The sequence below is a fragment of the Eulemur rufifrons genome, chromosome 24 (assembly GCF_041146395.1).
Source record: "Eulemur rufifrons isolate Redbay chromosome 24, OSU_ERuf_1, whole genome shotgun sequence".
In the NCBI taxonomy this organism is placed as follows: Eukaryota; Metazoa; Chordata; class Mammalia; order Primates; family Lemuridae; genus Eulemur; species Eulemur rufifrons.
In genome coordinates, this window is record NC_091006.1 from 23,831,920 (window position 1) to 23,858,696 (window position 26,777).

The 26,777-nt window shown below is 34.6% G+C and overlaps 2 protein-coding genes across 3 annotated transcripts in view; both read left to right on the top strand.

Annotated features, from left to right (window-relative positions):
* Nucleotides 1–3,850: 3,850 nt before the first annotated feature.
* LOC138374863 (UDP-glucuronosyltransferase 2A3-like) lies at nucleotides 3,851–17,324 on the top strand. Of its 2 annotated transcripts, none has more exons than XM_069458076.1 (6): nucleotides 3,851–4,589; nucleotides 10,519–10,667; nucleotides 11,764–11,895; nucleotides 12,633–12,720; nucleotides 13,120–13,339; nucleotides 13,794–17,324. In XM_069458076.1, the coding sequence occupies exons 1-6, from the start codon at nucleotides 3,866–3,868 to the stop codon at nucleotides 14,071–14,073; spliced, it is 1,593 nt and encodes a 530-aa protein (XP_069314177.1). In that variant the 5' UTR covers nucleotides 3,851–3,865; the 3' UTR covers nucleotides 14,074–17,324. The 2 variants fall into 2 exon arrangements, with proteins under 2 accessions (XP_069314177.1, XP_069314178.1); XM_069458077.1 differs by having other exon boundaries at nucleotides 3,851–4,341; nucleotides 10,523–10,667; nucleotides 13,794–16,865.
* A 68-nt stretch (nucleotides 17,325–17,392) lies between these two features.
* LOC138374859 (UDP-glucuronosyltransferase 2B4-like) overlaps nucleotides 17,393–26,777 on the top strand; it is a 68,222-nt gene continuing 58,837 nt past the window's right edge. The window contains exons 1-2 of the mRNA XM_069458064.1: nucleotides 17,393–17,522; nucleotides 19,090–19,209. Of these exons, the coding sequence (XP_069314165.1) occupies nucleotides 19,132–19,209 (78 nt within the window). The 5' untranslated portion in view covers nucleotides 17,393–17,522; nucleotides 19,090–19,131. The remainder of the gene's footprint in view (nucleotides 17,523–19,089; nucleotides 19,210–26,777) is intronic.

The following is a 26,777-nucleotide window of genomic DNA, read 5'->3' on the forward strand; positions in this document are numbered from 1 at the left end:
TACACATGAGACTTACTGCCACTCACTAGACCCTGCTCACCTGGATTTATCTCCTCCTACTCTCTGGTGTTCTGCTGGTGTCTTCCTTTGCCTAAATAGCATTAGAAGCCAGTTGTAGCTGGGGAAATTCCTCGGTGATATAAATTACATCAGTCACTGTAACTTCAGTATGTACCTGGATTGAAAATAAAACAAACACACAAACAAACCAAAAAAAGCTGAGAATGGATTTCCCTTAACAGTCGTTTGTGAAACTGTTCCCATGAGGAAATTCTCAATCCTAACGCACAGGCCAGGCCACATCAACGAAAGTACTGTCACATAGCTCTTACATTCTCAGCACTTAGAGCTGCACAAGAGGCTAAGTTTCATAATTTAACTTATTTTCTTCCTAAACATTCCATGTGTCCTTTATTCTCTGGCAGCAGCTTCTCATGTCAGGGTTCTTTAATTGATAGGATGGTTCAAAATTCATCAACTCCAAATCAATATGAAGACATGTAATGTCTCAATAATTTCCCTCAGCTTTCTACTGACCTTTATTACTGGACATCAGAGAATTAAGATGCATGCAAGTAATCTACTGAATCTTAGGCATAATTTTGCCTACGCTTAACATGTTTTAGCAACATAGTTTATCTTTAGTATTTTGGATCAATCAACAAATAGCTAGGACAGTAATGCCTTTTCTGACTGAATTGGAAGTAATAAATCACGGCCATATGCCTGGGTAGAATTATTACTCTCTTGAGGACTACAACCTCCAAACTACCTGACTACAGATTGTAATAATGAAAACTTATTACAAGCTTATCCAAGGGAACGAATAATAAGACCCGTTCCCACTTTCAACTTCTAGAGTTCTGGACCCTTGTATTCAAACTAAAATAAAAAAAAGAATTATATGTTAGGCCATGATTTCAAACATATACCACATCCTTTAAGATAGCACCTCACATACTTGAAGTATTGTTTCCTAGCCAAAACATTAAAGAGTTGTAATTTGGTATTAGAAACTTGCTAAAATGAGCAAATTCCGTGGAAATTAGACCCTGCTGCATTTTTTGTCTATAAATATATTTCTTGATCATACTTAATGTTGACCCAAAAGGTTTTTGAGACTGACCTGATATTCCTTTATTAAAAAGTTCCAACAAATCCAAAAAAAGGAAAAAAGAAAAGAAAAGCCTATATGGCCAATAACTACTCTAACTATTATCCAAATAATCAAGACAAGTATAATGAAACTAAAATTTATTTTGCAAATATATTTGTCCTACTGATTTGTCTTTAGTAGATATGGGAAACTGGAGAGAGAAAATCATGTTTCACAAGAAACTATAGTAAACCCATTATTAAATTCTAATCATGACTTTTGTGTTGAAGTTTTAATTATTTGCCTACGATTTGGACTTAATTCTGAATTTTTTTCTGGCTACAAGTCTCCAAATAATGTTTTCAAATTTTTCTTTCATTTTTTATGACTTGGACTCAGTAAAATTGCTACCCACTACCTCTTTCTTGAGGTCTTGCAAAAGCATACCTTGTGTCACACAAACTCTAAGCAAGAAAACCTGTCAGATTGTCATGTCCTACTTCCTCTTTAACTGATCATATTTTGAGTTTAATATCTAGACATCTCATCTGGATGCCCTCCAGGCTCTTAGGAAACCACATTAAAAACTGTACCAAATATTAACTTTTGTTTTTATTCTGTTTGAAAGCTCATGTGCAATGCCAGCTCCTGGAATGGGACACAGCACTTTAATTGAAGTAATCTATACACAGGATTAAGACACTGATGAAGATATAGGATGATGTTTCAATTTGCTCTTTTCCATTTATCCCAGTTTGTTTTTTCCTTCACTCCTTTGTCTATCTCTAAATAACTCTAACCCAAATTTCTCCTAAATTATCAGCTTAGCTTTTTTATATATGAAATTTTTAGTTTCAAAGTGAGGACTGAAAGAAATTAGAAATATTTTGCTCCACAGTATATTTCTTTGATATAGTTTGAGATGGCTGCCATGAGTCTCACAGATTGAAGTAATATTGAAAAAATGTCTTATGTTAGGGGAAATTTACATCTGTAGAGAATCTTCATTAATACATCCAGGTCTGGCCTTACCTGATCTAGGAAAAATTAACTGGGAGTCTGACACTTTTAAAGGTCTGAAAAGAAGCATTTACCTTCTATACTCTCTGTGAGCTGCTACCTGTAAGGTTTCATTTACATAACAAGACCACCAAGCCTCTTCCTTTCTCCTTTCCAAAAACCTCTTTTACTACTTCTAAGATCCCATTCTTAAAAATAGTTGTACTTCATTGAAAATTGAGAGTTTCCAAGTATATACATTAAATAAATTTGTATCATTTTGCTCTTATTAATCAATCTGCCCATGTCAGTGATTTTTCAGTGAACCTTTATGGGGCCAGGGGCCTTTGTCACCTGTAGTTTGGTGAACCTTGGGGGCTTCAGTGGCCTTTGATCCCTATGATACCTACCAAAATACTCCCTATAGGTATCCAAATGTATTACTATTAAATTAGTGAGTATTCCAACTGGACATGGGATATGGCATACATATTCTCCTAAACCATTTGGCACTTTGGGCTTCCTGTGGGATGGATGTGTGTTTGTGTGTGTATGTTTCTGTGTGTGAAATATTAACACCAAAGATGTTTTTTCCATTTCATAACCTATCTGAGTAATAAAGGTATCTCTACTTTATGTATTTTATTAGTAAGTTTAGGAATGCTGAATCAACTTTTTTTTTTTTTTTTTGAGGCAGAGTCCTGCTCTGTCACCCTGGCTAAAGCGCCGTGGCGTCAGCCTAGCTCACAGCAACCTCAAACTCCTGGGCTCAAGCAATCCTCCTGTCTCAGCCTCCTGAGTAGCTGGGACTGCAGGCATGCACCACTATGCCCGGCTGATTTTTTCTATATATTTTTAGTTGTCCAGCTAATTTCTTTCTATTTTTTTTTTTTTTTTTTTTAGTAGAGACGGGGTGTCGCTCTTGCTCAGGCTGGTTTCTAACTACTGAGCTCAAACGATCCGCCCACCTCGGCCTCCCAAGTGCTTGGATTACAGGCGTGAGCCACCGCGCCCGGCCTGAATCAACATTTTACTGATTGGAGTGGTGAGGAGAAACTTGCCTTTTGCCCCAAAAGTTTGCAGAAAGATCAACTCACAGTTAAGGCAGATTAATAAGAAAATGATTTATTTACCAATACCACGCACATGGGGAAAATCACATCGTGATTGCCCACTAAACTAATGAAGTTCAGACATTTTTATACCTGTCTTTTGTCGGGAAGGTAAATGTGGAGCACAGGTAATTCTGTTTAAGAGTGACTAATGGTACTATTAGGGAGGACAAATGGATATGGGAGACAGATTGACTTGTAAATGATTCTCTTTGAAAACTAAATTAACCTGAGATAGGTATTGTGTTTAAAACAATTTGGGCCAGGTCTGCTTGCATTCTTGATCTTCTTTCCTGCCATATATTGAGGTAACAGGGAGAGGAAGGGAAGTCAGTTGCTCCCTTTGATTCTTCATTCAGGTCAGTCCAGTTTATGCAGATAGAGGAAAAGCCTCCTCTAAGGGACAATTAATCTCTAAGAACCTTTAATTCAAAATACTCTATGTCATGGAGCCTTATTTTGAGGTGAAATTTTCAGAGCTCCTTCATGATATATTGCATTTCTGTTTGATTTTCTCAATAAATATTTAACTTGCCATCGAACAATGACCTTTAATCTTAAAAATTAATTTTTAACTTCTTTATCTAAATTACCATTTCAGTTCTGTGCCCATTAAACACTCAAGCTCTGTAGAACAGCGTGCGAGGGAACTGCTGTCATGATGCCTGGGAAGTGGGCTTTGGCGATCCTGCTGACGCTGCTCTGCTGGGCTGGCTGTGGATTCTGTGGGAAGGTCCTGGTATGGCCCTGTGACATGAGCCACTGGCTTAATATGAAGTGCATTCTGGAGGAACTGATAGAAAGGGGCCATGAAGTAACTGTGTTAGCCCCACAACGGACTGTTCTCATTGATTATAGAAAGACTTCTGCAATGAAATTTGAGGTGGTCCATTCAACAGAAGACAAAAATTATCTTGAGAATTCAACTAACAAATTTCTTGACCTAGTTCTTAATGTGTTGCCACCCTTACCGGCCTGGCAATCAGCAGTAAAACTGAATTATTTCTTTATTGAATTGAATGGATATTTTAAACTTCGGTGTGAGAGTGTCGTCTACAATCAGACACTCATGAGGAAGCTGCAGGAAACCAACTACGACATACTGATTACAGACCCTGTAATGCCTTGTGGGGAGCTGGTGGCTGAGGTGCTTGCAGTCCCTTTTGTGATTTCGCTTAGAGCTTCTATTGCAGGCACTATGGAAAGACAATGTGGGAAACTTCCAGCTCCACTTTCCTATGTACCTGTGCATATGACAGGACTAACCAACAGAATGACCTTTCTGGAAAGAGTAAAAAATACAATGCTTTCGGTTTTCTTTAACTTATGGATGGATTATAATGACTTTCATTATTGGAAGCAGTTTTACAGTGAAGTGTTAGGTGAGTGAGTCTTCCTTTCATTTTAATCTAGTTAACAAAAGAAATACAGAAATGCAGACATCCCTGATGGGTGGAATGTCCCCCTCAAGGTCAAGCAGCTTTTGCTCAGAGAACTGACACGTCCACAGGTTGCTCTTTGGCAAAGTCCTGTCCCACTCCCGGGGGTTCTCATGTCTCCACCCTAACCCTCAACACATTTGGTACTGTCTTTAAATAGTCCCAATCTGTAGCACAAATTTGTGGGAGGCATAGATTGTTATTCTTGATTTTATACAATTTCTATAGGAAACGGTGCCCACCATTATTATTGCTCTCAAAAACTTCAGAAGAGTCTTCAAAAAGTCCTCTGTGGACCATTTCATCATGGCTGGTTATATTGAAACATTTCCTAAGATGCTTCGCCTTCTTGGATGTTTGCTACACAAAATCTAGAAAAATACATTTGAAAATATTTTGTGTTTTGTGGAGTAAAAGATAGTAGAACTTTTATTTCACTGACGTACACTTATTTGACTTATTTTTAATTTGACTTACTTTTAATTGTTTGCCTTTTCTGCTAAAAAAAAAGTCTTTACTTTGCAATTTTTATACATTCAGCTGTGATCTGAGCTGGTCAATGCAAGGTAGGTTTCTTCTCCAACTATATTTGAAAAATATGTAGAAACATAAAGAAGAAACAAAAAATCATATGACACAAAAATATTATCCAATTTAATCCCCTGAATTCTAAAAGATAACACTGTTTTATGGAATTAGTGTTCAGAGGAACTCACATCAAATATCCTCAGGTTTAGACATAATTTAAATTTATATGCATTGATTTTTTCTAATTAAGTATTCATTAAGCACTGCCTAGCTATAGACAACCTGATAGGTTCTATAGATATAGGTAAATGATATAAGGATCCTGGGTTCAAGTCTACCCTCAGAGATGAATTGAAAATATATAAATTTAAATAGGTAACTACCAAACTTTAATATAATAGGATTATAACTAAAGCACCTTGGTAAGATTCAAATTTTCAATAGCATGATAAAAGTGTTGTCAAAGGGGAATAAAGACAGAAAAGGGCATTTTTTCCTGTACGCAAAAGAGAGTTCTGGCCACAGATTCAGGAAATCCCCAAGAATTCTTTGAGAACCTTTTCACTTTATCATTGTGTAGCTTTAAATAATAGATTTTTTGGATAATATTTATATTGTACTTCCAACTTAATCTATTATCATATATTTTATGGAGTTATAAATTATTATTAATCAGATTTATGTATATTAAAAATACTAAAGGAATAGGAGTATCAGTCCATTTTAATTTACTGTTTTTTATACATCCTTATATTCAGGCATAGTTCATTTTATTAGGCTTTATTTTATTATGCTTCACAGATATTTCATTTTTGACAAATTAGGTTTGTGGCAACTCTGTCAACACCTATCAATCCTATCAACAATGGTGTCTGTCAACACCATTTTTCCAATAGGATGTGTATACTTTATGTCTCTGTCACATTTTGGTAATTCTCATAATTTTTCAAAGTTTTTAATTATTATTATATCTGTTATGGTGATCTGTGATCAGTGATCTTTGATGTTTCTATTATAATGATTTTGGGGTACTACAACCCATGCCCATATAAGACGATGAACTTAATTGGTAAATATTGTATGCATACTGACTGTTCCACCAACTGGCCATTCTTCCATCTCTCTAGCCCACCTCAGGCCTCCCTATACCTTGAGACACAGCACTATAATATACAATGTGCTCTAAGTGTTCAAGTGAAAACAAGAGCAGCAAGTGTCTCACTTTAATTCAAAAGCTAGAAATGATTAAGATTAGTGAGTGCTATAGTTTAGATATGGTGTATTTATCTCCACCAAATATCATATTGAAATTTGATCCCTTTTTTTTTTTTTTTTTTTTTGAGACAGAGTCTTGCTCTGTCACCTGGGCTAGAGTGCCATGGCATCAGCCTAGGTCACAGCAACCTCAAACTCCTGGGCTTAAGCAATCCTCCTGCCTCAGCTTTCCAAGTAGCTGGGACTACAGGGACATGCCACCATGCCTGGCTGATTTTTTCTATTTTTAGTAGAGATGGGGTCTGGCTCTTGCTCAGGCTGATCTCGAACTCCTGACCTGAAGCAATCCTCTCACCTTGGCCTCCCAGAGTGTTAGGATTACAGGCATAAGCCACCATGCCTGGCTGAAATTTGATTTTTAATATTGGAAGTTGGGCCTAAGGGCAGTTGTATGGGTCATGAGGGTGGATCTCTCATGAATATATTAATGGACTCCATGGTTCCATTAGGGTGGTGAGTGACTTCTCACTCTATTAGGTCCCAGGAGTGCTGCTTGTTAAAGAGTGTCTGCTATCTCCTCCCTCATTCTTGCTACTTCTCTTGCCATACTACTGTTGCCCTTGCCAGCTCTCATTGCCTTCTATAATGAGTGGAAGTAGCTTGAGGTCCTCACTAGATGCAGATGTCAGTGCTATGCTTCTTGTACAGTCTTCCTAACCATGAGGCAGATAAATTTCTTTCTTTTTTTTTATAAATTATTCCACCTTAGGTATTTCTTTATAACAATGCAAAATGGACTAAGATCCTGAGGAAAGCATGTCAAAGACAAGATAACCCTAAAGTTACATATCTTGTTCCAAACAGACAAATTGTGAACACAAAGAAAAAGTTATTGAAGGAAAGTAAAAGTGCTACTCCTGTGAACATATAAATGATAAAAAAAGCAAAACATATTTTTTACATGTATGGAGAATGTTTTAGTGATATGGATAGAAAATACAACCAGCCATAACATTCCATTAAGTCAAATCCTAATCCAAAGCAAGTCTCTAATTCTTTAATTACATGAAGGATGATAGAAATAAAGAAGCTACAGAAGAAAACTTTGAGGCTACAAGAGATTGGCTCATGAGTTTTAAGGAAAAAAATTGTCCCCATAACATAAAAGTGGAAGGTGGAGCAGCAAGTGCTGATGTAGAATCCACAGCAAGTTATCCATAAGATCTTTCTAAGGTAATTATTAAAGGTAGCTAGATTAAACAACAGATTTTCAATGAAGCTGAAACAGCCTTCTATTGGAAGTAAAGGCTAGGACTTTTCATAGCTAGTCAATAACTGGCTCCAAAGCTTCAAAAGACAGGTTGACCCTATTCTTTGTGGCTAAAGCACCTGGTGACTTTACGCTGAAGCCAATGCTCATTTACCATTCCAAAAATCCTAGGTCCCTGAAAAATTATGCTAAATATACTCTTCCTGTGATTTAGCCATGATATAACAGAGCCTGACTGACAGCACACCTGTTTACAGCCTGATGAACTGAATATTTTAAGGCCCATGTTGAGACCTACTCCTCAGAACAAAAGATTCCTTTCAAAATTCTCCTGCTCATTGGCAATGCACCTGATCGTCCAAGAGTTCTGATGGAGATGGACAAGGAGATTAATGTTTTCATGCTTGCTAACATCAAATCCATTTTTCAGCTCATGGTACAAGGTGTAATTTTGAATTTGAAATTTTATCATTTAAGAAATACAGTTTGTAAGAATATAGCTATCATAGATTGTGATTCCTCTGATGGATCTGAGCAACATCTTTCTGGAGAGGATTCATCATTCTAAATGTCATTAAGAACTCTCATGATTCATGGGAGGTGGCCAAAGGATTAACATTAACAGGAGTTTAGAAGGAATTGATTCCAACTCTCCTGGATGATTCTGAGAAGTTCAAAACTTCAGTGGAGGAAGTAACTGCAGATATGGTAGAAATAGTAGGAGATCTAGAATTAGAAGTGGAAGCTGAAGATGTAACTTAATTACTGCAATCTCATGGTAACACTTGGATGGATGAAGAGTTGCTGCTTATGGATGAAAAAAGAAAGTTGTTTCTTGAAATGGAATCTACTCCTGGTGAAGATCCTATGAACATTGTTGAAATGACAGCAAAGGATTTAGAATATTACATAAACTTGGCTGTTAAAGCAGCATCAGGATTTGGGAGGATTAACTTCAATTTTGGGAGAAGTTCTGCTGTGGGTAAAATGCTATCAAACACCATCATATGTTACAGAGAAATATTCCATAAAAGGAAGAGTCAATCAATGAGACAAACTTCATTGTTATCTTATTTTAAGAAATTGCCCTAGTCACTCCAACCTTCAGGAATGATCACCCTGATCAGTCAGCAGCCATCAACATCAAGGCATGACACTCCACCAGCAAAAAGATTAAAAACTCACTGAAGGCTCAGATGTGTGTTAGTAATTTTTAGCAGCAAAGTATTTTTTAATTAAGATTTACATTCATTAATGTGTTTACATTCATTAAGGTGTTTACATTTTTTTTAGACATGGTGCTATTGCATACCTAATAGACTCCAGGATATTGTAAACATAATTTTTATATGGACTGGGAAACCAGAAATTTGTGTGACTTGCTTTTTTGCAGTATTTGCTTTATTATGGTGGTCTGAAACAGAACCTGCAATATCTCTGAGGTATGGCTGTATGACATTTCAAATAAGACATAATATTTTTTAGCTACCTAAATTTACTTTCCTTCTCTTTTCTTTGATTACGTGTATTCTTGCTATTGTGAATTAACCCTTTATATATCAAATGCTTCTAATTGCTTAAAACTGAGTCATTCTTAAATGAGGCCCAAGATCATGTAAATTAAAATCACCTAGGGGTTGGTTATCCAGGATGTATGTGAAGCATAGAGAAGAAATCTAGAAGACATAAATGTACTTGCTTGGAAGTTGCAAGATGACTCTACTTTAATTTCTGGCAATTTCAAACTGACCATCCTCACTTGGATTTTATGACCTCAGACATAATTTCAAACACTAAAATGTTATGATTGTGAAAGGAGGCTTTCCACTCTGTGGTATATATCACCACCAGCTTTGATTAGAATTCTAAAGAGAAAAGAATTCTCATAGAGTTTTTCTCTATCAGTTGCAAAATATGATTTTGTTTTTGTTTTTTGTAAATAGAAATAATTGACTTGGTTCTATGCAGTTAGTCCTTCTTCGATTAAAAACCTAAAATTAATACTTAGAATGTGTTTCCCTTAAAAACACCTCATTTGAGGGCAATACTGAGGTAAGTTTGTGATAGTCATAGTATGTCCCTGTGTAGCTCACAACCCAGAGAAGGGCTCCACATGGGTAAAAATTAGTCAGGAAATTCTTACTAATAAAATAGCGATCCTTCAATTAAAGTGACAAAATATCATACAGAAAGTTAAGGTGGACCGATCTTGTCAAGATCCTTCAAAGATATATCCCTTACTAGAGATTAGAAACCATAGAGATGTGATAGGTTGCAGATGTTATGGGACTAATCTATCATCTGCAATTTATGTGGAGTGAAAGAAATGAATAATAAATTTATTTATAGTTTGGAGTTGTGGTTGTTTTTTTATATTATAAAAATGCACTTACATATCATTGTCTTTATTTATTTTTTCTTTCTCCTTTCCTCCTTTCTTCCTTGCCTTCTTTTTATTTCTCTTTTTCTTCTTACATTCTTTTATTTATTGTTTCACTAATTCTTCTTTCTATTTGACTTCTAAAAGTTATGTCATTCTAGAGGACATAAATTTATTTTTCCTTTGATAGTTTATTAGAAAATTAGTGGTACAATTTTTTCAGTCAAATTATACACCTCTAATTCCTTAGCCATGTGTTCCTTAGCCATGGCATGTTCCTGTAGTCCCAGCTACTCAAGAGGCTCAGGCAGGAGGATCATTTGAGCCCAGGAGTTTGAGGTTGAAGTGAACTACAATGATACCATGGCACTGTGCCCTGGGCAACAGAGCAAGGCCCTGTTTCAAAAAAGGAAAACAAACAAACAAACAAACAATGATATGCTAATTCCTTCCACCCAATTGTTATTAATTTCTTTTAGGAAGAACCACTACATTATGTGAGACTCTGGGGAAAGCTGACATGTGGCTAATACGAACATATTGGGATTTTGAGTATCCTCAACCATACTTACCTAATTTTGAGTTTGTTGGAGGATTGCACTGCAAACCCGCCAAACCTTTACCCAAGGTAAGACTATTATGTTGAGGGATTTTCTGTACTTTGTGATATGATACCTGTGTTTCCTTGAAAGATTACAGCCTTAATTTCAGAAAAATGAGCTGAATGTCTTCAGTTTGTCACTCCATATTAATCTTCTATGTCACAGGGATCCTTGTGGGTACTATGTAGATTTTTTAGGCATTATATTGAAAAATTAGGCAGAAGAGTGACATGAAAGAAGTGCATCTTAAAATATCAATGTTACTATACTTTGGATAGAGAATTAGAGTAACAGGAAATTAGAACCATGGGGATTATTAAGGAGACTGCTCTAGTTTTCCTTGCAATTAAATTGGTGTTATGAATAAACATTTATCATAATGGTAGACAGACAAACATACTTTCATAAGAGTTTGGGGTATATTTCACAGGGTTCAGTGAGTAAGAAGTGCTGAGGGAAGAAAAGGGATTAATAATAACTCCTAGATTTTCACTTTGAGTGTTTAATGACAGTAATGGTTTCTACTGAAATGAGAAACACTTAAGGTAAAATGTGTTTGTGATTATACAATGAGTTCTGTTTTGTGACTATCCACTTAGAAGAACCAGTGGGAGTTTCAGGTGAAATTTTAGAGAAATACCTTAAACAAAACAAGGATTTTTTTCCTCTCTTGAGTTCTGGTTAACTCAGAGTGGTATTCTTGTATTTGAATAGTTACTAGTTATACATTAGTGGTGAGAATTGATACTGGGAGATCTATTTTTCCATCTTGTTGATAGTATTCCTCAAGGAATATTTTTATGAGTTAGCAAACCATTATGTTTTTAGACTTTGATGTCAACCAAACGTGAAAAGAACTGTACTCTTATCACTTATTTTTTTGTATAATGATTTGATTGTGTTCCTTTTCTAGTAATTAATAATGTATTTAGGCCATATGTTTCACATACAGACTTCTTAAAGAGACTAGATGGCAACACATGCCAGCCTATACGTACAATATAACTGAACACCTGACAACTCTCTCAAATCTTTATTTTACAAATGTAATCAAACTCTATCTTATTCTTTGTGGTATTGCACCTTTGTAGTGCAAAAAAAAAACAATGTTTTTCTCCGCAGGAAATGGAAGAATTTGTCCAGAGCTCAGGTGAAGACGGTGTTGTGGTATTTTCTCTGGGGTCGACTGTCCCAAACCTTACAGAAGAAAAAAGTAATCTCATTGCTTCAGCCCTTGCCCAGATTCCACAGAAGGTCAGTCACTGCCACCTCCGATCCTGATAAATAGCTATTCAAACTGTGAAGAAAAATGTGAATTTCCACTTGAACTTGAATCTCATTTTCCACTTAGCATAATAGGCATTAATAAATATTAAGTAAAGATTTTATAAAACATTACAATAGTGTATTGGGTGCGATCAATCATTGTTCTACTGAGCCTCCTGTTGCTATGGAAAGACCTCACTTCGTTGTCATTTGTTTGCAATAGAAATGAAACATTGAGTTCTTACCTCACATTTTAGGATTTGAAATTTTAGGGCCTGTGCTGACTATTCCAGAGAAAGTTCTGAAGTGTCTTACCTCTGTGGAACAAAAAAAAAAAAATGAGGAAAGAAATATAACAAAGAGAGGAATTATGCTTAAGAATATTCTTCACATATTCAGTTGTATTAGAACTCTATCCAATAGGGTTAGGCATAGAAGTAGAAGCTTAGATTTATGCACTCTTTCTAATTAATTAGAGTTTCCTAGAGTTAAAAGTCTTTTATATTTTAATATTACAGTCTAACAATCTGCACATAATAATTTATGATATTCAATTAATTTTAACTTTGTTATTACTACAATTATATATTTCTACCCTTTAGATAACAGTGTTTATGAACTATCCAAAAATCATTTTATTTTTTTATGTGATTAAATTACATAGAACTCAATAATGCTATTGTTCTGTAGCTTAACTTGTGAAATACATGCATTATATTCCACAGGTTTTGTGGCGATACGAAGGAAAAAAACCAGCCACATTAGGAGCCAATACTCAGCTCTATGACTGGTTACCCCAGAATGATCTTCTTGGTAAGACTATGAGAAAGTAAAAACAAGCAATTAGATGAGAGACAAATTGAATATCTTTTTAACAGGCACTATATTCAAACAAATATTTAAAAATTATAGAAGTATATCATTTTACCTCCAATTTTAAAGTAGATATAATTAAAGGATTGGCCATTTATTTTGTAGATTCACATTTTCTACTGTTAAGGTAAAATTTTTCAGGTGATGCAGTGGAAATTAATGCCTCCTTTTCTTCAGATAACAAATTTATCTGGCAGCAATGCTCTATTTGTTCATCTTTTGTTGAAAATGCTGCCTTCTTCAGTGAGTTATCTCATAGTTTTTTTTCCTTAGGTCTCCAAAATTCTCTTAACACTTTATAATAAACATCTTACCATTTCTTATCCCATTCCCAACTAGGTCATCCCAAAACCAAAGCTTTTATCACTCATGGTGGAATTAATGGGATCTATGAAGCTATTTACCATGGGGTCCCTATGGTGGGAATTCCCATATTTGGTGATCAGTCTGATAACATCGCTCACATGAAGGCCAAAGGAGCAGCCCTGGAAGTGAACTTCAACACAATAACAAGTACAGATTTGCTCAGGGCTTTGAGAGCTGTTATTAATGATCCTTTGTGAGTACTCCTGCTTTTAATGGCTTACCTGTTATTCATTATGTTATACATCCTACCAGAAAATGTTAGAGACCATGCTTGCACACTTTTCAAGGAATCTTTTTCCACACTCTTAGGTCATTCATCATCTTGGTTGTGGAATAGTTCTAGAAATAATCATTCATACAGTGTCAAATTTCCTTCTTGGAAAAGTTAGATTGAGATTGACAATTGGCTAAATAAGATTTTTTCCATGTCTTCACTTTACCGCACTTTGTTAAGAATATATTTATTTTCAATGTCCCCCATATCTGTTAAATGCTATGCAACCAACAAAGTTCATGTCACAACAAGAATCAATCTTTTCTTGCAACAAGCTTTTGGCTTGAATAACATATATCACATTTTACCTACTTGTTTTTAATGAAAACAAACCCAAAATTTTTTAATTTCTATAAGTGCTTTTGCCTTCCAGTTATAAAGAGAATGCTATGAGGTTATCAAGAATTCACCATGATCAACCCGTAAAGCCCCTGGATCGAGCAGTCTTCTGGATTGAGTTTGTCATGCGCCACAAGGGAGCCAAGCACCTGCGGGCCGCTGCCTACAACCTCCCCTGGTTCCAGTACCACTCTTTGGATGTGATAGGGTTCCTGCTGGCCTGTGTGACAACTGCTATATTCTTGGTCACAAAATGTTGTTTATTTTCCTGTCAAAAATTTGGCAAAACAGAAAAGAAGAAAAAGAGGGAATAGATCTTTCCAAGTTAGGCAAAGGCCTAAATGCAGCAATTCTGTTAATTCCAGCTGCAAAGAATTTAAAAAGAATGTGTCATCTTCTTTTATTTTTTATGTTTTCCATCCTATTATTTTATACTAGCTATATAGCCTAGAATTCAACAGATCATCAAGTTGCGATTGTTTCCCATTCATTCTTTTTCTTTCTCCTGGTTTCTTTACCCTCTTCTCTTACTTGGCTGACACGTGGACACTGATGATTCTAAAATGTATTATTCCTGACATCATTATTTTCATGATGTCACCAGTTTTTTAATTAAGTGATAGGCTGACTCACAATATGCTGATTCCTGTGGAGGGCACAAATGTGAGCTGATTTCAATAAATGTAGAGAAGTCAAAAGAGTAAAATTCACAAGATGCAAACCATACAAATCAGGGAAGTATCCCTCAAGATTAGTTTGTTATGAAAAATAAGCCCTTATATGTTCTCAACATTACCGGGCTTAGAACATGTATTAATAATGGTGACAGGATATTACACTAAAAATGTTTACTATATTTCCAGAGAGCTCATTAAATATCATGGCTTACATTTGTGCCTTTAGTCAACCAATATTGCTTTCATCCTTAACAGGAAAGAGCCACTTCTCATTAGTGTCAAAAGAAAAAACAAATAAAAGGAACCAATCTTTTCCCAGGAAGAGAAAATGTCAACAAGATGTACAAGGCAAATATATTATTTTGGGAGAAGAAACCATTATAAATATAAAAATAATTAATTTTATGAAACTTTTAATTGACTTTATACTTGAGAAACTAGATTTAAATGTGTATTCATTAAAAATTACTAAAATTCATAATTTCTAAAATATAGTTATAATCAAAAGTATAATTTACTGTGGGAAAATAAAGAGGTATTTACTCTGAAAGTAAGATTATTATGTGGTTTTTCAGTCTCAATCTTCAGGAAACATAAATTTATCAAATAATTGCTTACATGATAGGAATTTAAGATGTTAGAACTCCTGCTTGACCAAAAATGTGATATATTGAATATTTAGCCATGTAAAGCTCTACATTAAACTGAATATATTTTAATCAATCTTACATTAATTAAACAAATATATTACATTTTTAAATTTTGTTTACACCCTTATAATCTTAGTGATATGTCTACTTAAAGTTTTAATTTCGGTATTTGTTTTATTAAAGTGATAATTTGTTTACTGAAACTTTTGAAATTCTCATACATTTTAATGAAGTATATTTACAAGTTATTTCCAATCTAAAAATATCTATATAAAGGAAAAATGTAAGTATTTCTTTTAGTGCATGTATATGGTTAAACTGTAAGTAAATTTATTTGTTGCGTTTAAAACTTTTTAAATTTTTTATACTGGTGTACTTTGACTTTTAAAATTGTATTGTAATCTAGAAAGAGCTGTTTATATATGTTTTAAGTGTCATCTTTTCTCTGTAATTAAATGCAGTAATTGGCTAAGATACTGTGACAGAGAGGCAGCCATCCTGGAGCTGAGCCTGTTAACACTTTTGGGCTCTTTTTGGTCATTTAAGCTGCAAACACTGCACATGAGACTACCTGCCACTCGAGAGCTATTGCTCGTAAGATTCTCCTTCTTCTTCAATGTGGCATCACTGAGATCAGCTGCAATCAGAGTCCAGCTGATCTTGTGGTGTAATATGTTCTGTCCTCGCCAGCCCCTCTGTTACCAGGGGCCTGCCCTGGTGTGTTCTCTCCTCCCTGTAAAAAGTTCCCAGCATAGAATACTACAACCCATGACAAACATAGAAGAAAATTTTGAGAAAGAGGATATTTAATGAGAGATTAATGTTTACATGCGTTATCAGAGAGGAAAGCGAGAAGAGTTACATTTCTGATATGCATGTAAATAATATAGTTTGAGTATTAAATAGTTAATGCAGTGGTTCCCGACTTTTGCTACACATTAAAACCACTTGGGGAGATTTGAACAATACTGATGCCCACATCCCATACTAATAAAAACATAACATCATTTAGAAATTATTTTGGGTCTGTGTTTAACTTTAAGCCTCTTTATTTTCATATTCTGTTAAAGTGGCATTGAAACTCTAGCTCTGAATGTTTTCTTCATAAGGCACTATATTGATTTTATGGACCTGTTTTCTTCAAAACAGTTACATTCTAATCAGTCATACAAAGTACACTGTTCAAAGTTTAGCCCAATTCACTATAAATTGATTGAATGGGTCAAGGAAGAGGTCTATGGATTAAGAGTTTTATGCTCTTGGTTTAAGCCAAAGCGTAGTTAGAGCAAGAATTGGTCATGAAGAGTGTGAAAGCCTTCTGTGTCCTCATCATGCTGCATATGAGTTTCCTTAACTCGGGAAGGACTTGGAAAGTACCTCTATGGCTTATGTATTGCAGTCACTGAATTAATTTAAAAGTTATTCTGAGAAAACTCCATATCCATGGGCACGACATAACCATACTGGTCCCTCAACCAAGTCTTCTGCTTGATCATACCAACATCCCCTTTGTTTTTTGCTGATCCCTTAGCATTTTGTAGAGATTTGGTGGCTGAGCTCGTCAATATTTCATTTATTTTTCTTTTCAGTTTTCTTATGGGAGTGTCATAGAGATCTTGTGGGCTACGTTTCCCACTCCTTCTTCATATGTTCCTGGCAGCACGTCAAAACTGACGGATAGGCTGGGCCTGGTGGCTCACGCCTGTAATCCTAGCACTCTGGGAGGCCGAGGCGGGAGGATCACTCGAGGTCAGGAGTTCGAGACCAGCCTGAGCAAGAGTGAGACCCCATCTCTACTAAAACTATATTATCTGGCCAACTAAAACTATATATAGAAAAAAATTATCCGGGCATGGTGGCGCATGCCTGAAGTCCCAGCTACTCAGGAGGCTGAGGCAGTAGGATTGCTTAAGCCCAGGAGTTTGAGGTTGCTGTGAGCTAGGCTGACACCATGGCACTCACTCTGGTCCAGGTAACAGAGTGAGACTCTATAAAAAAAAAAAAAAAAAAAACCTGACAGATAACATATCTTTTGTACAGAGACCAGAGAATTGGTTACTATTTGTAATGTGTGATGTGGCCTATTTATATAACTTATTTCTAGAATGGGATTAGTATTAGACCAAGGTTTTAGGTAAGAAAAATTTGCATGTAAAAGGACTCCAAAACTTATAAATCTCACTGTATGAAAACTTAAAATAAGCATTTTGAAGTTCTTAAAATTTTTCAGACAAGTTTTGTGGCTAACTTGTTTTAAGATTATCTTCTTTTTATTTTTGTTTCAGATTTAAGTTTTAGAAGACCGAGTCAAAATAACATACAAGAAAAGGAATATTCTGTATATTTTTTATACATAAATTCTATTTGCTTCTACTAATTTTTTTTATTTGAAAACCAGAATTTTAGAGTGTCTTTAATTGTCATCACTTTAATCAGGTTCGTTCTCCTTTTATGTGTGCTCACTGTGTTCTCATTCTGATTAAATTTCTTCTTTGTAAGGCTTTCTGTTTGCAAACTATGTAGGCTTGGTGGTTTGGTTGCGGAGGTTGGAATGTGGTCATCATGAAACTAGAAAATAATCACAAGAATACAACTTGATGCCATCTGCTCTTGTCTCCCAAAGGAGAAAAAAATAAAAAATTTTTGTCTAAAGGACCATGTTTTCAGATTTTTTATCTAATCACACTGATTGATTAATGTTTATTAATGTTCTATCCAGAATTGCATTAAAGGTCAACTAGTGAGCTTTGACCTTAACTAAGCATGCTGAATCTCTCTCTTTTAGCAAGTCCTTTTCCCCTTCTTTATCTCTCCATTCCCGTACTGTGGATTAAGGAAGTGAGCAGTTCAAACATAATTGTCTCATTTTTACAAAAGATTGGCAATTTTTATTCTTATTGTTCATTTTGTTTTGTTTTACATTGTAAAGAGCCATAAAAACAGAAAACATCCTCCTTACTACTTTGTGCTTGCCTAGGCTGCCAGTTCAGAGGTCTATTCATTTTGAATTTCTTACATCCTTGTTTTTCTCTTGAAAGCAGATTTTAAAAGCAAAACAACTCTTGTCAACAGCTTTGTCCAGGGGCATCACCACAGGTGACTTAGCAAAAATACTACTCTCTCTCTGAAATTCTTCTTATGTAATCCTGAAGATTAGTACTTAAGTTTAAATCCAAACTTGGGCTGCATGACTTATCTAGCATCACTCTTAAATTTACATTTTCTAGTAAGGGAAGACATTTTACCATGACACATAAATAGGCCCACTTTGGTTTTATAAGCTATTTTGTAGTTTTATTTAACAGGGGAATATAAGGCATTGGTAACAGGAAGAATTCCCATTCAGTGTCTATTTGTACATGTAAAATTATTTGTTAAATATGAAAAGCAAACATTTCTTTAAAATGAGTATCGTGTGCTCATTGAGAATAAAATTAACTCCATCTCATCCCTGTAAAAAGTAACTCTCATAAAAATGCATTGTTGAGCAAGAAATCTATTTAAATAACAAATGATTTGAATAACCTCTTTCCTAAATAATCTATTAGTTTATACCTGTCCCACCATTAAATTTTGGGAGCAGATAACTTGTTCTTTAGCTTCACAGGAGAGCAATTACGCTCCACAATGGATCAAACAGCGAACCTCATTCATACATGATTTAGATAATGTAGATGATGAAATTTAGGACTTTGGAGCTGATAAGATTTTGAAATTTAAGTTGATGTTGTAATGGGTTGAGACTTCTGTGGACCTTAGGATGGATGGGGTGAATGCACTTTGCGGGTATGATGGACATGAATATTTAAGGCCCAGAGGATATTGGCAGAATAACAGCCTGTGAAAATGTTCAAGCCCTAATCCTCAGAATCTTTAAATATGTGCACTTCCACACCAAAAGGAACTTTGTAGATATGATTAAGATTAAGGACCTTGAGATGCAAAAAACATCCTGGATTATCCAGGTAAAACTAACCTAATCACATGCACAATTCCTTGACAGTGGAGAACTTTCCTGGCCGCAGAGAACCAGAGGGATGGCAGGATGAGAAAGACTCAACCTGGCAACGCCGGATGTACTGCTGTTCCTGACATTATGCACGATCCAGATATCCACAGAAAGGTAAAAGGCCTCAGGCACCCAGGAAGGACTGTCCTCACAGATCATCCATAAAGAAATTTTTTGCTGGCCTCCCATCAGCAAGGATATGTAAATTGTAACTTTGGCTCTGTAGGCTAAGTCAAGCTCCTAAAACTGAAGTCTGAGCAATTCCATGCTAGTGATGTTGATTATAAGTTTATCTTCTCAGGTGTAGGACAGAGAAAAGATAAGATCAATCTTTCTTCTACCTACTCAGGGACATCTACATAATTGATTTTTCCTTCCTACTCTTTTTCTCTTCTAACAGTCATCTTATCTTAGGTAAAGTATAGATTTGCTGGGCCTCACAAGAATGCAACCGTTTGTCTTACTCCCCGTCTCTCTCCTCTTTGTCCTTTGTGTATGCCCTCCGCCTTTAAAAACAGAGTTCCCAAATCCTGCTTTGGAGGAACAGTCATAGATATGTCTGCAGTTTGTGTGTATCCCAGGGGTATCCTCAAATTTTGGCTAAATAAACTTCCATTGATTGAGATCTTTGCCTCAGCAACTTATCATGGGGCTGTCAACCAACATTTTAAATTAAATAGTACAACCATACAAAGATATGAAGGAAATCAATATATTTTCCCTCAAAATATATTTCTTGGACATAGTTTGATTTGGCTGCTCGGAGGTAGCAAGCAGAAGTAATCCTGGAAACCTCTGCTTTGTGAGGAAATGGGCATCAGTAGAAAATCTACATTGATAAAGCCAGGTTTTCTCTGAGGCTTTCACTTGTCCTGATTTAGGGAAGATTGACAGAGAGTCTGACATTTTAAAGATATAAAAGTGTCACTTACCATCTATTCTTTGAGGGCTGCTACCTGTGAGATTTCATTTACATAAGATGACCACCTTTGCTAGTCAGGCCTCCTCTTCTAAGCCTCCCGTTACCAGCTTTGCCACAAAACAGCCTCCCTTCTTTCAAAATGGTATATAAGTTTCTGCACCCCATTGAGGGTTCAGAGTAATGACTCTGTGATTCTTCCTTGTGTACACATTAATAAATGTGTATGCCTTTGCACAAATTAATCTCCCTTTTGTAAACTGATTTTTCAGTGAACCTTCACAGGGTGAAAGAGAAGATTTCCCTCGGCTTTAAAACATCACAAAAAAGGAAACTACAGATCAAGACCTCTTAGGATTATAGACACAAAAGTCTTCAACATCATGTTAGAAAACAGAATCCAGGAACATACATAAAAGACTAGACATCATAAATAAGTAAAATTTATCCCAATAATGCAAAGTTGTTTTAACATCTGAAAAATTAATTAATATAATATACATCATTAGAATAAAGTATAAAAACTGCATAATCATTTTAATAAATGCATAAAAAATCATTTAATGAAATCCGATATCCTTCATCATAAAAATACTCACTAAACCATAAATAGAGGAAAACTTCCTCAAACTGATAAATAACATTCATGATCATCATACTTAATGGCAAAAGGCTAAATCCACTCCCATCGTTTTTATTTGACATAATATTGGAGGTTCTAGACAAGATAAAGAGGCAAGAATATAAAACCAGTGAAATAAAATGAATTCAAGGAAGAAGTTAAATGATCTCTATTGGCATATGACATGATCTTATAAGAGAAAATCTTTAGGAATCTATTAGAAAAATATTCTTCCAATAAACAAAGAAAGCAAATTCTTAGGATACAAAGTCAATGAATTAAAAAAATAATCAAAAATGCAATGAAAATTCAAAATAAAATTCAGACTAAAACTATCATACTTAAAATATCATCAAAATGAATACAATTCTTAGGATTAAATTTAACCAAAAAAGTATACAACTGGCACTATGACATCCACAAAACACCGTGGAAAGAAATTAAAGAATACCTAAATAAATGAAAAGATATCTCATGTTCATGGATTAAAACACTTAATATTGTTATAAAGGCCATACTATATTCCCCAAATTGATATACAGAGTGGATTCAATTCTAATCAAAATCCCAACTAGCTTCTTTACATAAATTGACAAGATGATCCCAAAATTTGTATAGATATTTAAAGGACATGGAAATAGCCAAAATAAGTAAGGTGTGGTGTTGCATACCTGTAGTCCCAGCTACTCAGAAAGCTGAGGCAAGAAGTTCACTTAACCTCGGGAGTTCAAGTACAGCCTGAGCAATATACCAAAATAAATAGATGAAACATATGAAACAATATTAAAGTAAAGAACAAAGTTAAAAGACTTACACTTTCTGTTATAAAAACAATCCAAAATAATCAAGAGGGCATAGTAGTCCAGTACAGTCATACCAATAGACATATAGATCAATGAATTAAATTTTAGAATCCAGAAATAAATACACACATTTATGTTTTTTTACAAAAGTATCAAAACAATTTAACTTGGGAAGAAAATACTTAACAAATGCTTGTGAGAAAATGATTATCACATGTAGAAGAATAAATTTGAACCCCCTACCTCAAACTATATGCAAAAATTAACTTAAAACAGGTCAAAAATGAAAATATAAAGCCTGGAAGTATAAAACTCTAAAAATTAAAACTTAGGGGCTAATCTTCGTGACTTTGGATTTGGTAAGGATTTCCTAGGAATGAAATGAAAATAAAAACAACCAAATTAAAATTAATAAGTTGGACTTCACCAAAATTAACACTTTTGTGCTTCAAAGGATGCCATCAAAGAAGTGGAAAAAAAACCCCACCCAGAATTGGAAAACATATTTGCAAATTATATATATGATAATGAAGGACTTATATCAAAAATATATTTTAAAAACCACAACTGAATAGTAAGACAAATGAGCAAATTAAAAATGGGCTAAGGATCTGCATAGAAATTCTGCCAAGTAAAACATACAATGGCTGATAAGCAAATTAAAAAGACACAACACCTTTAAAAATTAAAAAAAATCAAACCATAATGAAATACCACTGCTTCCTACTGGATAAATTAAAATACATATAATAAAAAGTGTTTGCAAGAACGTGGAGAAATTGAAACCCTCATTCATTGCTGATGGGAATGGAAAACGGTGCAGCCATTGTAGAAAACAGTCTAGCAATTCCTCAAGAGGATAAAACATACAGGTACCATATGACCCAGTGACTCCACTTCTAGGCATATACCCAAGAGAAATTGAAACATATTCATATAAAGCTTGTATATGAATGTTAATAAACAACATTGTTTAACATAGCCAAAAATTGAAAAAAATCAATTTCCAACAAATGATAAATGAATAAATACAATATGTATGTTCATACTATGAAATACTATTTGGCAAAAAAAAGAAAAAAAGCAATGAAGGCTTTATATATGACATAACATGGATAAATCTTTAAAACGTTATACTAAGTGAAAGAAGTCAGTCATGGAAGAACACATATTGTATGATTCTATTTATAAAATTGTCAAGAAGAAGCAAATCTACAGAGACAGATATTAGATTAGTTCTTGAGTTTGGCAGGGAGGAAGGAGAAACTGAGTGAGGAGTTAAAAACTAAAGTGCACAGGGTTTCTTGTGCTTTTAAAACTGATTGTTGTAGTAGATGCACAGTTCTGTGAATATCTTAGAAAACACTGAATTTTAAACAGTCATTAGTGAATAAGTTAGCAATTATCAAAGAAAGGATAAGTAAAAATCTTTAAATTTTTGAAATTAAAAATGCACTTAGTAACATGTACATTGGTGTCTTCATAATTATCAAGTTAAATTTTAAAAATTCAGAGTCAATAAGATAATCATAATTACACATGCACCTTTATCTCAGCAATTCTTCTCCAAGTATACAGCCAACATAAATGTATGAATATATAAAACTAATGATATATATACAATAATATTTATACCAGAATTATTAGTAGTGTCCAAATATGTTGACATTTCATATGTCCATCAATCATAAAGTGAAGAGATAATCTATGACATTTGTTAATCAATGAGATACTACATAGCCAGGGAATTAACTAACAACTTCTATAACAAAGGAAAAACACAAAGGAGGACAGATTACAAGACTTAATTACTTAAATAAGCAAAGCAAATCTATGTGGTTAGAAGATCAGGATAATACTGAATTTGAGATGGGAATAGTGAGTAAAATGGTGTACAAAAAGAGGGTACTACCTGTCAGGTGTGATACCATGTATCATGATCTGAGTAATAGGTACATTGATGTCTTCATAATAATTATCAAGTTCAGTTTGAACATGTACTTACTGAATATATAATTTATACTATGCATTTCTTAGTTAAGGGTTTATTTGAGAAGATATATAATATATTTAAAATTCCAGGAATCAAATAAAAAGGTAAAAACAAAGCAATAGAGGAAATCCTAGGGTTGCTACTGTACCAGAAAAAGCCTCTCTGAGAGACAACATTTAAGGAGAAGCTTCAAAAAGAGACAGAAGAAAGCTTTGTGTTGTTTCAAGGAGGAATGTCCCAAGAGAGGGAGAGAGGGGATGCAAATTGTAAAGGTGCTAAGGTGAGAACATATTTTTTAGCTCAAAGGGTAATAGAAGGACAATGTGCCTAGAAGACAGTGTTCATGGGCAAAGTGTTAGCAGAGGAGGTTCCAGTATTTGATGATGTAGGGTCCTGTAGATCAAAGTGCTAAGAAAATAGGGTAAGAGACATGAAAGGTTTCAGGAATTTTGCAAGGCTTTGCTTTGAAGGAATCTGTGGACATGTTAGTTCACAGAATAGAAGCTGCTTGCATCAGAGGAGGCATTGTCAGAGGACGTTTGCAAAGCAACGTTTCTTCTTTGCTGCTGGCCATCGCTTTGAGCTTTTTTTCAAGGTAGAAGCTTGGTTTGGGTCCTTGGCAGAGAAGCTGATTAAAATGCCTGCCCAGCAGAAAATGTGCAGCTGGAACTATCCTAGACTTCAAGGCTATTCCTGCTTCACTCCTGACTACATGTCTCTGTGTTTAGAAGAAGTAGATTAGAGTAGTACACAGACTCAGTGTTCTCAATTTATACATTTTATCTTTAATTTGTATGCTCTGCTAGGTCTGTTTCTAACTTACGGCTTAACATGTTTATCTTAGAAAAATTTTGTAACTATCTATTCTTGTAAACAGAATTAGGTAAGGTTCCCATGGAAATCTCAAAAAATGAGCTGTATGCATAATTCTTTAACAAAAGACAACTATTTGCTGTAACAATAGATACTGATGTGGGATTTCCATTGGGGACTCACAGCTCACAGGAATGCTGGAGGTCCCCTAACTCCCCCATCATTTAAACTACACATTGTCTCTGTCTCAATCATTTCTCCATCTATATTATTTTGTTATTTCTTATTATTTCCAAATCCCTTGTGACAATCCTGCCTTGGGGCCTGTTTTTCTGGGAGAGTAGCTAACTCCTGGCACCAAAGGAGAGATTTTGTTATATTTTTAATGAGATGGAAGCTAGATGGAAATCTTAATCAGGCAAAGTGATAATGAGACATTGGTTTCAAAAATAGTCATTCTGATTCCTGGGTAGGAAACAGAGAGTAGAAGACAGAAGAGTAAAATAGAGGAAGAGAGACTGCTTAGGAGGCATTTCACCCATCATGACACAATTCCCTTTTGAAAACATCAAGATGATGTTTCTCAGATTGCATTTCCACTACCTTACTTATAGCACTTAGAATGATTCAAAATATTTCCTCTGCTTAAAGATATTACCTTTCCCAACTGACCTTCCATTTTCACTTTTAAAAAGATTTCTTAATGATAAAATTCCAATTAAAAGCCAATGGCATGAACATAGCTCACTGCAACCTCCAACTACTAGACCATCCTCCCACCTGAGCCTACCAAGTAGATAAGACTACACATGCATGCCACCATGTCTGGCTAATTTTTTCTTTGTCTGTTTTGTGGAGACATGGTCTTGCTATGTATCCCAGACTTGTCTGGAAGTTCTGGACTCAAGTGATCCTCCTGCCTTGGCCTCCCAAAGTGCTGGGATTATAGGCCTGAGCCACCATGCCCACCCTCATATATGGATTTTGAAAAGAGTGACAAATTTATTTAATGGAAAAAGAACAGGTTATTTAACAAATGCTGGTTAGAAAACTGATTATCCACATATAAAAAATAAAGTTGAACTCTCTACCTCAAATTCTCAAAATAGATCAAAAATTTGTTTAAGGGCTAGAACTATAAAACTCTAAAAATAAAACATAAAGATTAATCTTTGTGACCTTAGATTTGCTACTAGTTTCTTAGATATGGCACCAAAAGCAAAAGCAATCAAACTAAAATAGATAAATTTGACCTCATCAAAATAAGCAATTTATTGCTTCAAAGGACACCATCAAGAAGGTGAAAAGAAAACAATCAGAATTGGACAATATATTTGCAAATTATATACCTAATGAGGAACTATTATAAAAATATATTTTAAAAAATATAACTCAATAATTAGACAAAGAAGCAAATCAAAAATGGGCTAGGGATTTAAATAAAAATTTCTGTCAAGAAAAAATATACAATAGCTGAAAAGCACAAGAAAAAAAGCTCAACAACTTTATAAAATAATGAGATAATCAACTTCATTCCCACTGGCTATGATCAAAATATATATAACAAAAAGTTCTTGCAAGGATGTGGAAAAATTAAAAGCCTCATACATTGCTGGTGGGAATGGAAAATGATGCAGCCATTGTGGAAAACAGTCTAGCAATTCCTTGAAAGGGTGAACATACAGGTAGCATATAACCCAGTAATTCCACTTCTAGGCATATATTCAAGAGAAATCAAAATACATCCACACAAAGCCTCAACATGAATGTTAATAAGCAATAATAAACACATAACAATGTTAACAAAAAATAAATAACATTCATGTTTATTAAGAGTATAATGAGAAGAGTCTATATTGATAACATATTAATAATTTTGGCTTTTATGAAAGCCAAAAATTGAACAAAATCAGTGGCCATCAAATGATAAATGAATAAATAAAATGTGTATATCTGTATGATAGAATATTATTTGGCAATAAAAAGGAATGAAGTCCCTATATAAGGGACACCATGCATGATCCTTTTTAAATATTATGCTAAATGAAAAATTCAACTCATGAAGGACCACATAGTTATGATCTATTTATCAAATTGTACGGAAAATGAAAATTTATAGATACAAAAATTAGATTATTGGTTGCTTAGGGCAGGGGTGATGGAGAAATGCAGGGTGGGGAGAAAAAAGCTAAAGTGCACAGGGTTTCTTTTAGGGACATAAAACTATTTGTTGTAGTAGATGCATAATTCTGTGACCATATTTAGGAAACATGAAATTTTAAACAATAATGGTGAATCATATGCTATATACATTGCCTATCAACAAAAATTTATAAAAGAAAATCTTTGAACCATGATATTCAATAAATCTTGACTCAGCTATGTAATTGCTTTATATCTACTTCTGTATCAAGGGACTGCCCACAAAAGAGCCACTCACTTGCCACAATTTTTGACACTATTCTAAAATATGTTATGTAAAAAGATTACTTGCACACACAAGGTAATCAAAATTGCCTGGATTATGGCACT

Excerpts from the sequence above, each read along its gene's own strand:
- LOC138374863 (XM_069458076.1), top strand. The coding sequence starts at position 3,866 with ATGATGCCTGGGAAGTGGGCTTTGGCGATCCTGCTGACGCTGCTCTGC. Across the intron at positions 4,590-10,518 it reads GTTTTACAGTGAAGTGTTAG|GAAGAACCACTACATTATGT; the intron begins GTGAGTGAGTCT and ends AATTTCTTTTAG. Across the intron at positions 13,340-13,793 it reads GCTGTTATTAATGATCCTTT|TTATAAAGAGAATGCTATGA; the intron begins GTGAGTACTCCT and ends TTTGCCTTCCAG.